Below are 14,934 nucleotides of genomic sequence, written 5' to 3' on the forward strand. Positions count from 1 at the left end.
CTCCATCCTCTTTCCTCCCTCCATTGTCATCTCTGAACCAACGAACCAGAACAGCACCAAAAGTCCGAAACTGATCAGTTCATTAGCAAACTGAACTGTACACAGTCAAAATAACAAATACAGGTAGGTTTTCTCTAAGTTAAATAGAAACATATATGAAATACTTACATAAATATGTTCCACATAGAAATAACCCAAAAGATGATTTATGAATTAATAAGATAGAAATAAAATCTTCAAACCTATTTTGGAAAGAACGCCAACAACAGATCAAAAAATTTAAAACACTTGTTAAAAACAAAGGAAGACAATACAGAGTAGACCGATCACCAATGACAAAATAGAAGGTAAACCACAAAAGACCCTCAAATATGAAAAAATGGTAAGAAAAAAATAAGAAAAGAAAAGGAAAAAGAAACCAAGAGTTGAGAAGAAACGAAATGGTGCATCAAGAAACGAAACTTTTCTAAAGAAATTCAAAGCTATTCATGAATCGTTTTGAAAATAATGGATGGGACTTCCCATCCTCTCATATTCGAGGCTATTTATGATCTCTGATCCCTGCCTAATAGATGTGAAAGGAGCGATGAGACTTCCCAACGCTACTTAACAGTTTAAAATAAAATTCTTGCCCCTTGTCAATCTTGAAGATTAAAGGGCAGTCTGCAATCATTTATGGCGTTTGCGTAGCTCTGAGGTTCGGCCTGCAAGAATTCCCTGCCTTGTTCTCTCCTAATTCTCGAATTGGTTTTTTTATTAATTTATTATTATTATTATTATAAAAATATAATAGGCCCTTTAAATTTCCCATACTGGTGAACTGGAGGGTCATACAAAGCATGACGTGTTACAATCTCATTGGGAGTGCACCACGGCACACACCAAACAAGTGCAGGAAATCCGACCTCTCTGTTTGGACTTCAAAATGATGCATTTTGTTAATGGGTTAGTATTTTAATTACTGCACAACCAAACCAAACGGGGGCTATTTGTTGGGTACGTACGGTACACGGAAATTTTGGAACCAATACATGGATTAAGACTTAGCAGTGATGGTTGGAAAACAATCATTCCCTCAATTTCTTTCAAGTTTCAAAATAACATCAAGTCTCCTGTCTAATTGTTTAAAATCTCCTCTCTCTAATTTCTCGATTCTAACTTAACTGGGTCAAACGTAGGAACTCGTCTAATACAAAGTTCAAAACATTGATACAGTCCGATATTATTGTTTTTTTTTTCTTTGTGAACCTGATTCAGGGTAATCGGTCTAAGGCCCCTCTATCTCCTGAGCCGGGTTAAACCCGCTGTAGTGGCGAATTGAGAGGAGAACCAATACAATACGGTCTGATATATATCAAAATTTCGAACCTTGGTCTAATCTAAGCAAGTAGGTCCCAACTCTCCAACATTTTTTGAATGAAAAGATAGGGAAATCTGATCTTATTCCTTTAACTTATTATATAAAAAACAAATTTTTGAAGAGCCCATAGGGTTATTTATTACAAATCCATCAAAGGAAAATCACTGGAATGTTTAGAAATTAAATAAGTGCATTATTTTAATGGCTCATAATTATATAATTACTAATTTCATATACAACTACTAATTAGTATTATATCAAATAATATTTCATTTATTAAGTTATTTTTGGTAATTTATTTAGCCGTTAATTAATATATTGATAATAATTTTTGTTATGCATTATTACCCAACCAAGGAATGGCATTCACATAATATTCTCATATTTATTAGGGTAAAAGACTTGAGCATACTCCAAGTTTTCATAAATATACATATATTTCTAAAAAATACTTAAATATACCTTGTGACTCTTTTATCCTTCATTTTCTTTTAAATTTTCAAAATATATCATTTTCAAACTCTTGGGCTGTGGATATCTCAAATTACCTCTCTCTTTACATGCATGACCACATCTGAACAACAACCCAAAAAAGATTATAAATAGAAGATGGGTTGATGCTTGGACAGATGAATAGAGACACTACGAGATGACTTGACAAAAAATCAACATCGTCATATTTATACGTGTGAATCTTTGCACAGTCTACAGTCTACACAAAACCTGATTGTATATTTAACAAAAGGGGGTTGTTGTATATCCTCTTTTCTCACAATTAACTACATATATTGAAGCTGTTTTTCAAAAACTGACTACATCACCTTTAGGACGTGTTGGGGAACATCAATAGGTCCTGCCTCATTTGGATCTAATTAATGATCTTTCACCATATTAGTGTTGTCATCTGAAATTGCCTCATACTTCGCAATTTCTGTAGGTTGTGTTTGGTTGCAATGCAAATAAATTTGCATTGATGCAAAACTATAATAGTGCAAATTGTTTGAGTGTAAATTCTGACTTATTTTTTTGCTTGTTTAGTTTGATTGCAGTAAAAATGAAGTATATTAATACACGAAGTAGAATAAAGTAAAATTGAAAACTAAAATTAAACAGGATTTTGCATTTTCTTCATTTGCACCCCCATGTATTTGTACTAACGCAAATAAAATTGTACTGCAATCAAAGCCCAAAGTGAAAATCGTGTGGGTTGATTTTGGGGAGGAACGACACAAAAAAATGAAAGCGCGTGGGGCTGATTTGGGTGAGGTAAGGTAAAAGAAAAGTGAGAGATTAGTCAACAGGTGCAGTTCGGAAAGAAACACATGAAAATTTTATGATTTCTCAATCGGTGGAATGAGAGAGGAACGACTAAATACAACAAACACATTTTTGAAATTAGAACCAACCCAACTCTGAACTTTCTCTAAACCTCAATTTTCTTTTGTTTAGCTGAGCTTACGCTGTTTCTTCCACTTCTGTGTTGTTGTCTGTTTCCCAAACGTTGTCATCTCTCTCCATCTTTCTCTCTCCTTTGTCATCTCTTTTTCTCTTCTTCCAACGTTCTTCTTCTTCATCCTGAAAAAAAAAGGGAAAAATAGGATTTTTAAATTTTAAATGACTTTACATGTGTCTTTTCATTGATGAAGAATATGTTTAAGTCTATAGGTTAACGGTTAATACCTAGTCTTTTTAAAAAACTTAGGGTACGTTAAAGTCAATTTATGGAAACAGATGGCATGCTTAAGTCTTTTACCCTATTTATTATTATGTTTCTAGACTATTTTACCATCATAATTTACCTCTCAACTTTATTTCATACGGTCATACCTAAGAAAAAATTAGAAATTTTAATCTCCATATATAGGATCAATAAACAAGTAGTTTAATATATCTAAAATTAGGACTGCATCTAAAATAGTAATTAGTAATACAATTGACATCAATAATTATTAAAATATTAATTACTTTTTAGATTAAATTACAGACCGTCAACCTGTACATTGGGGGTAATTAATTTTAGGAGAGGATTCAACTTCATTTCAGAGAGAGCAAGCGAGGCCAGTTCACCGAACCAGGGGAAAGTTTGTCTTGAAGTTTGGTTCTCAGCAAAATGTGTAGCTGGCGAAGGGGCAGTATGGTTTTACTAGAACTAAGCAATATAAAATAGTGTTTGCACGAAATACACATTGACAAGAAATGTAGCCATTGTGAATAAACCATACAAACCTGTTTCGAAGATTAATTGCAGCAGATTCTAACTCAACATTTCCGAGTATAAATATTAAAATATATTTATTCATAAAAGGAATACAGATAGAAGATTGGCAATTGGTGTTATTATTCCACCCCATAAGATCGTGTAAGCCATACAATTCCCAACACAAAGGACAAAGATGCGCACCCATGGCCGACAACCATACAATTTTTTTTTTTCATTTTTTCTTCTTGCAAAATTATCTCAATGCCATCATAAATGTTATAAACAGTTTTAATAAAGCTCCAAGTAATCTCCAGAAATCAAGTGCATCACTCTCAACTTAAATATTCTTTTTTTCTGGTAGGCAACATTTCTAGAGTATACGTGAGAAGGGAAAAAGTGAAAAAGCAATACAAATGAAGGGTTAATGGTGCCAGAGTTCTGAGATTGTATGTAACAGATTAGCATGTAGAGAATCCCGAAACAAAGTATAAATAGAACACCCATGATGACAACTCAACCTGTATGGACATAGCCTTTCCTCCAAGGGTATCAGTTGGGTTCAGCTCCCCTGAATTATTCGAATTTCTATTGTGTAGTCAACAGAGCACCATTCCCAACCCGTCAGATCATAGGTTTGAATCACAGCTTCCTTCAAACACCAACTCAAAGAAACAGTTGCACTCCAAGCGTAAAAGTTGTACAGAAGTTTATGATTTACAGGAGACAGGAAAGCACGTGAGAGAGAGAGAGAGAGAGCAGGCAGCTATCAGCTAATATTGCAACCTCTCATCATTGTCAAAATGAAGGCACTCAATACCCTTGAGGGTGGACTCATAATTCTTTATGTTTGAGGTGTTCCTGCCAGAAGACGTGCGCCTGGGCTCTGAAGATCCAATGGGTGAACTTCTCTGACCACTTCCAACTTTGCGAAATGCTCCTGGGCTTGCTTCTGTGGCACGAGGCCGAGAAGGATCAGGCTCACCACCCACAATTGCTGCATCACGGCTACTAGAAACAACAGCACGCCTTGAAGATCCACCTGTCCGCCCCAAATAAATAGAACTAGGCAACTGCCAGGAAGCAAGCACTTAAGGGTAAGTTTAACAACAGAAGAAGACGAACTGCAACGAGGCCACATCCCCGGGCTAAACATGATCTAATTCCAGTGTACATTCAGACATAAAACAAAAGTTTAACTTCTAACAATAAAAATATTTACATAAATTAGATTTTTAGACTAGCCAAGAGGACGCAGGTGAAAGAGTGAAACAAAACAGGAAGCATCATTCAATGAGATTATCATCTCTACACTCTACAGCCTTTTTAACATCTTCACCAATAATGCCAATATTTGGCTTCATGTCCAGGCCATAAAAGTTGAATCAATTAAATCTGAATATTTTAACAGTTTCTGTCAGTGTTTGCAAATGGTGTTTGTACAAAAATTTTAAACATTAAATCTAATCATTCAGCTAAACATTTAAAAAAGTAAAAATTCAAAAATCTAAACGTCTTTTCCCTTTTTTACCTTTCCGTCTTTACTTGCACACGTGCATGGCTCATCTATAATGCATTAGCAAGGATGATTAATGCCACAATTAGTATTTGTAAATATATCCAAGTCTAATCCACCAACTGACACCATGTTTCAGACTATCCAGTCTAAGGCCTTGGTATCAAAAAGATTGCATTTGCTAATTGCAATGATATTCAGGGACTTGCAACGTAGTACCATTAAGCCATTAAGCATGTGAGATTGGACGCTTCATTTTTCCTATGAAATACAATAAAAATTTAAGCTAAATTCTGGTAGAACAAATACAAATAGTCATGAGCATTGGGTCACTAGCTTTAGTAATTTGTATAAGTACCTTTTCCTTCAAACCAAACACAGCCTAAAAGAGAAATGTGGAAAAAAAATAAAATAGTATACCCTCAAAATAGAGAGAAAAGAAATTGAAAAAATACTAGAACATGATTGTCAAGATAAATCAAGTAAGCTTTAAACAAGAACTGGAGGTAGTAGAAGCTATATTACAGCACAAATAATAGAAAATGAATGAAGCATCAAGGTGAAACCTGAGTAATGAATTATGATTATATATTGTGTCAATAACATATTGATTAAAACTAGCAAATTTATCACCAAAGTGCAGTATGAAAGTAAACCATTCCTCAATAGGCCATTTTGAATCATCAGTCCTCTTTGTCTTTAAATTCTGTTACCATAGTTTTAACCAAATGACTTACCATAGCATCTTTAGTCAGTGCTGAATCATTTGGAACTGGGCTTTTCTGCTTCGATAAGCTTCCTGCATTTATAGCAGGTCCAGGAATTCTCCTACGTGAGGGATCTGTTGAAGACCATCCTGCTTGTCTCCCTTCTTCACCACCTAGGACAAAGTGACAGAAGCAGCATAAGCCCCTTGCATATAGCTAGGAAGACACCACATCTTAAGTTGTAGTAAAGAGAATGGGGAAAAGAAGTCAAAACAAAACAACTAAACAAAATAAAAATAGGCATTTGTAAGAGAAAAATTGCCAGAAAGATGAACATTTTACACCAAGGGAACTAGGTTTGAGGCCTTAAAGGTTACTGTAATTGGGAGAACCTATGCAACAGGATCCACATCTGTGTAAAGGCAGAATCTAGAAAGAAAGCATGCCTCCATTTCCCCAACAAAGATGAAACTTAATATGGGATAGAAAATATTATCAGATTTTATAAAAGAAAAAAGAATAATGAATGCAGAAAACTACCAGACTGTCTGTCAGCATTTGCAACAGCAGGGGGCAACCCAGAGCTTGTCCCAGCACCAGGACCCTGTCAGCAGCAACCATTATTCAGACATCAATACTTTCAAGGGGAATACAAGGGAAATTTAATGCTAAAATGCCACTTACAAGAGCACGAGGAGGAGGAGTGGCAATTTGTGATTGCTGATACTTCAAAATGGTCCAGTCAAACACATAATCAAACTGAAAGCCTACAACATGAAATCAGAATCAGATAGAATGGAATTGATACTTGAAGTAGCTGAAAGATTTTGTTGCAACTTGAAAATTAGCACTACCATTATAGCTTTAAGATACATTTAATGCACAAGAAACAGATGAGTAAGTAAACTGGAACCTTCACGGATAAAAAGATCACGGAATATTCTTTTAAGATAAGCATAATCGGGCTTGTCATCAAACCGTAGTGAACGGCAGTAATGAAAGTATGAAGCAAATTCTGTGGGGTAACCCCGACAGAGAGCCTGAGAAAGAAGCAATAAACATTTTACTCAGGGTTCAGATTTTACCAATGCTGAAACAAAAAAAAAAAAAAGGATAACAGCCAGCAAACACGAGAATTACCTCTATTGAAGTGGAAATTTTCTTTTCACTAATCTTTTCATACTTTTGTTTCTTTGTTCCTGCTTTCAGACCCTGCCATGGAAGGCTACAAAGAAAAGGCACAACTAAATATATTTTGTAAAGAAAGAAATTAAAAAATAATTAAAAAAGGTAGGAAGGGAACTCTACCTTCCTCTTAAGAAGTACATAAGAACATATCCAAGAGACTCTAAATCATCTCTCCGGCTTTGTTCTATGAAACCCAAGAACCGCATAACAGGACATAGAAAATGATTGGAATTGCCACACATGAGGTTTTTGAAATTGAACAAAACTAGAATGATAGACCAAGTAGCAAGCATTGAAAGGTAATAACAGACAGACAATTTAATATACATACCAATGCCAAGGTGAGTATTCATGCTTGCATATCTTGCAGTTCCAGTCAAGTTCTTATTTTCTCTGAAATGTTTATGACAGCATGAGGTTTAAATTAATGGGTTTATGTATGTGTGCTTTGAAACCACAAGGAAAAAAAAATGGTGATATCAACCAACTTTTAATAGAACCAAAACAATGATCTGGCTAATAAGAATAAGATAGCCAGATTTAGTAAAATTGCCATTCCATTTTTTTTTTGTTCATTTTTTCTCCAATCCAAGAATAACAAAACTCTTTTAAGTTCAAATACATTATACATGGAAAAGTTATATTAACTAGGAGATCATCTATTCTGTTCCAGTTTTTTTTTTGTCAATGTCTTCCCCTCGTTCAATATGATTATTAGAAAACAGTAAATGGCGGATGAGTAAAGGAAAAGTGCATTTGTCCCTTTATATAATATAAGAGAAATATAAAGTTACAATAATTATCATAAGGTTTCTTTTTATACATAATAAATAATGAATTTCATAGGAGTTAAGTAATATGAAACTGCAGGAAAGGGTGATTGAACTAAGACTAAGAGTCTAAGGGTACGTTTGGTAGCACGGATCGCACCTCCAACCACTGAAAAAGTTGTTTTACCAGCAGCTGGGGTTGTTTGGTGCAACCTCTGATCTGCCCAAAACATGCTACTCTCCTTATCTCAATCTACAGTGGTGTGCACTCCTTTTTTTTTTGTTTCATTTTCTTTGTTTTTTCTATTTCATTCTTCCTAACCACTTTAGGAAAAATATTTCAGCACTCTCCTTTTTTTGGTTTCATTTTCTTTGTTTTATCCATTCCATTATTCCTAACCAGTTTAGGAAAACTTTTTCAGGATCCTCATCATTCAGTTTACTTGTTCTAAGCACAAGTGCGTCTCCTATCATCTCACCCACAAACCATTTTTCCGGTTACTATTTTCCAGTCATTTTCATAGTGCTTCCCCCCTTTTGGGGTTGTTTGGTGCAACCTTTGATCTGCCAAAACATGCCACTCTCCATATTGCAAACTACAGTAGTGTGCACTCTCTTTTTTGGTTTCATTTTCTTTGTTTTTTCATTCAATTCTTCCTAACCAGTTTAGGAAAATTTTTTCAGGATCCTCATCAATCAGTCTACTTGTTCTAAGCACAACAAGCGTGTCTCCTATCATCTTCTTGCCCACAAACCATTTTTCCAGTTACTATTTTCCAGTCATTTTCATGGTGCTTCCCCCCTTTCATCTCACTCCAAATGGTGGTTACATACTTCCCCAGTACAATGCATTCCCAATACATGCTATTACAAACTATTGCATACTTCCCCTACTACATCTGACATGATATTTACAAGTTATTTTCTGCTTCAAATTCAAGATACATTGCGAAAAATAAGTGGATACTGAGCATTAATCAGACTTTTGAATGGTGTGTCCTTTATTCTTTATTTTCCGTAGTTTATTCTGGTCTGTAGGCTCTGTAGTTTGTTCCTTTATGGTTTTCATTTGCTGTAGCCAGCTCCTTGCCATATTGTTTCTTCTTGGTTGGTTTAATGAAATTTATCTTTTGTACCAAAAGAAAGAAAAAGAAGATATGTTTTCGTTACAGGACATGTGTGAGATGTTGTTTTAACATATGTTCATTAATTTTTATTTATTGTTCTCATATTTCCAGCTCTAGTAAATTGCCATCCTCGACATCTTTTTTTGATCAATAATTGCCATCCTCAACATCATAATTCTGCTTCAAAACATGCTACTTTTTTAATACTATATTTTTTCACTTTTAATAGATTTTAATACTAACTTCCAATTTAAATGTCTTTTTTCAATTTGCATGCATTGTTTTTAATTAATTTATTAATTATTATTTTGTAATTTGTATATTAATCAGAATAGTATGTTAATTAATATTTTATTTTAACTTAATATATTAAATATTATTCTAATGTATTATTTCTTACTTCAATATATTTATCAAAAGAAAAAAATAAAATATATGCATCACTATATTGACATGTGCATAATAACCAAACAGGATCACCTATAGGGGCAAAAAAGTAAAATAGTCATTTCTCAGAGGTTACAGCATTCAGATTACTGAACAACTTCACTACATTCAGAAATCCAAAAAAGCAAAAAAGCAAAGAAATCGAATGCTACCAAGAAGACTTTCATGATGGCAGTGAGTGAGTAGCTTTGCATACAAGGCATCTAGTGGCCATTAGCCATGGGAACCTCCAATGGCCAAAAGAGTCAACTTAAACTTTGATGGCTGTTCCATAGGCAACTAAGACCCTTCATATATGGGCAATATCTATAGGAAAACAAATGGGAGAATGCTCTAAGATTTTCAGGCTGATGGGAAAAGGGACAGTATACAAGCAAAGTCTAGCGTCCATTCTTCAGGGATTAAAATTGGGGTTCACCTTGGGTTCAAACTACAAATATATACAACTTATAATCATATGGATGCAATCAACTGATGATGGACCTTGGAAACATTTAAACACCACTAGAGAGGCCAAGTCCTTGGCATGAAGAACAGGTTGTTCAATGGGATAACTAGATCTGCTAGTGCTAATTACTTGGCAGATAACTTCTCTTTTGAGAAGCGGTAGATGTAGGCTAATTGTACTGCTCCTATCTTCAGTATCTCTTCGTCTCTAAGCAAGTGTTCAACACAGGTAATTGTTTTGCATTTGTACTTCTTCCATTAGCTCTAATGGAAGGGTTCCACTACCATTTACCATATAAATAAAGATTACTCAATCTGTTGCTGATAGGGGTGGCAACAAGCCAAGCTTTTCATGAGCTATTCGAGCTTGGCTCATGAAAAGCTCAATTCGGTTCGGTCTAAACCGAGCTCGAGCCCAATAAAGCTCAGCTCATGAGGCTCACGAGCCTAATCAAGCTTTTATATATAATAAAAAAATAAGATGTATATATTATAAAAAATAATAAAATAATAAATATACAATAAAAACTATTTTTATATGTTAAATAAAAAATAATTTTATATATATATATATATTGTTTTTATTTTTATAAAATGTTTGGCCCATAGTCAAGCTCAAGCCAAGCCAAGCTTGGACTTGTGAGCTTTTGACTCAAGCTGAATTCGAGCTCAAGTCTCTACCTCGAATCAAGCTCAAGCTTGAGCCTAATAGTTTATTGGTGAGCCAAGCTCAAATAGCCATATATTCGGCTCGGCTCGGCTCGAATCCACCCTTAGTTGCTGATCAAAAATATTATTTGGATATTAACTTGAAAAGATAACAATTACAATCAACGAATCTAAGAGGAACATAATCCAACAATTTTTGACACTGCAAATGTGCAGAGTCATATTGATAAAGACGCATCTGTAAACAAACCATGAAAGAACCAATAAAAAAACAACAAAAATAGAAACAAATTGCAAGTAAAATTTCTCCTTAGGATGCCCGACAATATCGTAAGAAACAAGATTGATAAAGAAAAATATCACAAGAAACAAGTCAGATTGTGAGTAACAATCAAAAAACAAGTTAGAACATGAATTTCAAATGTTAAAGAAATCTTTCAGCATTAATCTAAATAGAAATCAGCTGACCACACATGATGTCTCAAACTCTTGAACTGTGAGCAACGGCAAGCTTATCTTAAGTATTTTACACCACATACCTATAAGGAATGTGTTGGTGGGTTGAAGTATCTCTATACTTCTTAGCCAGACCAAAGTCAATGATGTAGACCTATGTGCAAATGAAACAATACAGAACACATCAAAAAGATCTCCTGAATGTTGTTAATAATGAAACATGAAGTTATGTTTAAAACCAAAACCTGATTAGCACGCCTCCCCAGGCCCATGAGGAAATTGTCTGGTTTTATGTCTCGGTGTAGAAATGACTTGGCATGAACAAATTCAACTCGGTTTATCTGACATTGAGTTATGACCAGTAAAATTGTCATACATAGTGAAACTGAAAAAAGTATATAAAACTTTAAAGAATATACAAGCTATATATGGAAACCAACCATTTGATCTGCAAGCATAAGAACAGATTTCAAAGAGAGTTTTCTACTGCAAAAGTTGAACAGATCTTCAAGACTAGGTCCAAGTAAATCCATCACAAGTACATTATAGTCTCCTTCAACACCAAACCATCTTACGTTTGGAATTCCAGCTGTCAAAGTTGAAAATTTCATGAAAGTGTATTTCAAGTAAGTGTATGAAAACTCTCAATAAAAAAGCAAATGAAAGTACAACAAGCAATGGTTTTCATTACTTCCTCCTTGGAGGATCCTGTACAACTTTGATTCATACAGCAATTGTGGATGCTTTGTCTTAACATTTTCCTGAAACGAATAAACATAGTAAGCACCTTATGCAGAAAAGGCATAAATTAATACCAATTGAAGTAATTGAAGAATCATACAAGTGCAATTGGTCAATGCAATACATTTTGAACTATAGTCTGTAAATGTTTTCTTACTGATCAGTTTGAGAATTGAGAATTCATACATGGTCAGCTAGTTAACTGACTAGTAAATTGAGGGCCAAAGCAACTGCAAACTTGACAAGTGGCTATGACCATGATGTGGTTGTGTAGGATGATTAAATGTTGACTAGGTTGCCCAGGTTGCCAAACAACTATCTTGCCTAGTTGACTACAAATTTATTTCAAATTTTGAGGTCTTACTTGTTTATGGTTCTCTGTAGCTATAACAGTATCATATTATATGCATGCTAACTGCTTTCAGCATCAGTTATGGGCTCATGGCACATTACAAATAGAAATGACACTTGGCAGAGCAGTGCTTAAGGTTTTTTCCAATCAGTGATGGGTACTACGAAGTTGCCATAAATAACAGAACCAGATTAAGGAGTCAAGATCTCTCGCTCACACACAAAAAAAAAGGAGAAAGAAAAGAAAAAACAGACTGTCATTTCTTATTTTATTGCATTTGCATTTTTATTAACCTGTATATTGTATATGAGATTATGTCACTATTTTAAACTTCAGAAGAAAACTTTTTTGAGAATGACTAGAGAGTGTCCACCTAGGGAGATAAAAGTAATTGATCATTGCCATATTTCAATGACTCAATGAAAAGGCCATTATCCAATGATGGTCCCAGTTATCAGGGGCCTTGGACCCTGGGAGGGTAGAATAGATATGGACCAAATCAATGGCATTTTTTCCACACAGTTAACTCTCTCAGACTCGAATCCGTTTTCTCACATTTGTCATCCCAAGATTTTACAATTACACCAAGCAATGGCTCCTATTTCATTGACTTCCAAACATGATTATAAATTCCTAACTCTCTTCATCTAAGTGCCCACAACTAGATAAATACAAATACAGTGAGAGCATGTCTTAATCATAATTGTCAAAGCATCACCTAGGCAATAAGGCATTTTCTTATGGTTGCCTTGTGACTGATCTTGTGTAGAGGTGTGTCAGTCTTAGGTATAATTTCTGCTATGCCATTTTATATTCTACAGATAAGGGCAAAGCAGCAAAGGGCATTGTGAACAACTAATTTCAATTTAAATGGACATAAAACGGACTTAGTAACATGTTCACTATAATAGAACCCATGGTATTCATCGTAAAAAGCTTCCTCGCCCAGTTCCTTTCCTCTAAATCTCTATAGGCAAAACAAGTATCATCCCTCTCTTTGTACTTGTAGTAAAATATTTCTGTCCCTTCATTTGCTTTTTTTCCTCTGCACTACACTTCCATCCCTTTATTTTTCCCCTTTTTTCTACACTTAACACACACACACACTTAATCCTATTCCTCTGTCACATTAAACCTAACAAGGGCCCCATCACCCTTGCTCGTTTCTTTTTTCCATTCTATAATTTAAACACAAACACACAATATATGCATTTTCTATTTCTCTTTATGTATCCCTCTCGCATAAACAGAATACAGGCAGGGTTCCGTACAGTTGCTTTTTCATAGGTTATGTAATTTTTGCTTTCCTGTCACTTTTAATGTTTGATTCTTGCTACATTAACTAAGGGGACAAGATAAAGTTAACCAAAGCTTCTTTATGAAATGATCATCACCTAAGAGGGCACCTAGTTGCCAAAAAATCAAACATCTTAGAAAATTAAACACTCTCCACAGCTGATTCTGCATGATAAACGTTACTGAATCGAGGATATTGTAACTCATTTCTTAGTGGCTTCTATGTTGCGTAGATGCTAAGCTTTGGAGCCAGTATTTACTGTTTTGATTTATACCATGTGCATGATACCTCTTTACACTTTTCTTGAAGTAAGCACGATGAATTTACATTAACGTGAACAGAAGAGCCAAACCCATGTCAACCATAGCTCTTCAAATTTGTCAATTTTCCCCAGCCCCCTTTCTTTTGCTTCAATTGTGCATATGTTTGTATTGTTCGGTTAGATATAGAAGGAAGCGCAGAAGAGCAGCTGTATTACCACGAATAAACTTAAAGAATAAAGAAACTTTCCTAAAGAACATCAAATTAACAGAGAAGAAACATCGTTGAAACGTTTTATTAATTAAGAAGCTGGTGAAAGATTCTACTTACGAGCTTAATGGCGACCTCTTCATTGGTCTGAATATTAGTACCTGAAAAAAAATGAAAACAAAATAGAAATCAAGGAATGCCAACCTTAATGTCAACAAAATCATAATAAAAAGAAGGAAAATAACAGGGAGAGAGAAAGAGAACAGAATAATCAAACCAAGATAGATCTCCCCAAAGGACCCGCTACCGATCTTACGACCCAGCCGGAACTTGTTCCCCACACGAGGCTCCATCAACGAAATCCCAATCCACACTCACAACCAAAACCCTAACTCCAAAGAAAATCGAGGCCTCCACCCGACCCTCCCAACCGATTTACCCCCTCCAATTCTCCGAATTCAACAACGAGCAAAGGCTGAAAGCATTAAGCCGGTCAACGCCCATCGCAACAGAACCAGGAGGAAACGCAGAAACAAGCAGCAGATTGAAAGGCAGTTTGACGACAGAAATGGAAGATTGACTGAAGCGAACAGGGAGAGATCGAACGGTGGAGGGTGAGATTGGGAGATCTAGGGTTCACCCCTTCGGGCTTATATCAATGGAGGTTTGGGTTACAGAGAGAGGGAGGAGGACGGAAGGAAGAAGGAAGAAAAGAGGAGGAAAGGAAGTAGAGGCATCATGATATCACCCCCTCATCACGCTTTGATCCAATCGAAGCGGACTTTCAAGAACGGACAATTACAATAGGGTTTTTTCTCACTCTTTCTATCATTTTTTTCTTTTTTTCTTTTGTATTTTCTTTCTTCCTTCTAATTTATATTTATATTTACCTCCGATTTCACGCGCTATCCCACTCGCCCCTCGGTTCTAGTATACTAGTCTAGCACTAGAGCCAGAGGACAGAGGTGCACCCCAAAAAGAAAACGATGAGCCCAAAATGAGAACTTTACGGCCCACCAAACTGCCGAGGGCCAATTTCACCTGATTGCCCAACCAGCTTCGGCCCTACACGAAGTGTCATGGGCCCACCTTCTTTCTTGGGTAAACTCATGAGCCCACTTCCCACCACCTCTTCAGCTCTTCCGCGTCCGTTCAAGGTTCAACCTACCTAGGGAACTGACACTTTTCA

The 14,934-nt window shown here is 35.4% G+C and overlaps 1 protein-coding gene across 1 annotated transcript; it reads right to left on the reverse strand.

The window, feature by feature from the left end:
• Positions 1-3,764: 3,764 nt before the first annotated feature.
• LOC148846909 (casein kinase 1-like protein 2) lies at positions 3,765-14,595 on the reverse strand. Its single transcript, XM_088951879.1, has 14 exons — positions 14,023-14,595; positions 13,866-13,906; positions 11,576-11,645; positions 11,325-11,473; positions 11,130-11,225; positions 10,968-11,038; positions 7,300-7,361; positions 7,089-7,152; positions 6,921-7,005; positions 6,694-6,820; positions 6,465-6,547; positions 6,321-6,384; positions 5,811-5,953; positions 3,765-4,630 (listed from the first exon to the last, which is right to left on the reverse strand). Exons 1-14 carry the CDS (start codon positions 14,096-14,098, stop codon positions 4,331-4,333), a joined length of 1,431 nt encoding a protein of 476 aa, XP_088808005.1. The 5' UTR covers positions 14,099-14,595; the 3' UTR covers positions 3,765-4,330.
• Between the last annotated feature and the right edge of the window lie 339 nt (positions 14,596-14,934).

This window comes from Nelumbo lutea, chromosome 6 (assembly GCF_056320005.1).
Source record: "Nelumbo lutea isolate HS-2025 chromosome 6, American lotus-T2T, whole genome shotgun sequence".
Lineage (NCBI taxonomy): Eukaryota > Viridiplantae > Streptophyta > Magnoliopsida > Proteales > Nelumbonaceae > Nelumbo > Nelumbo lutea.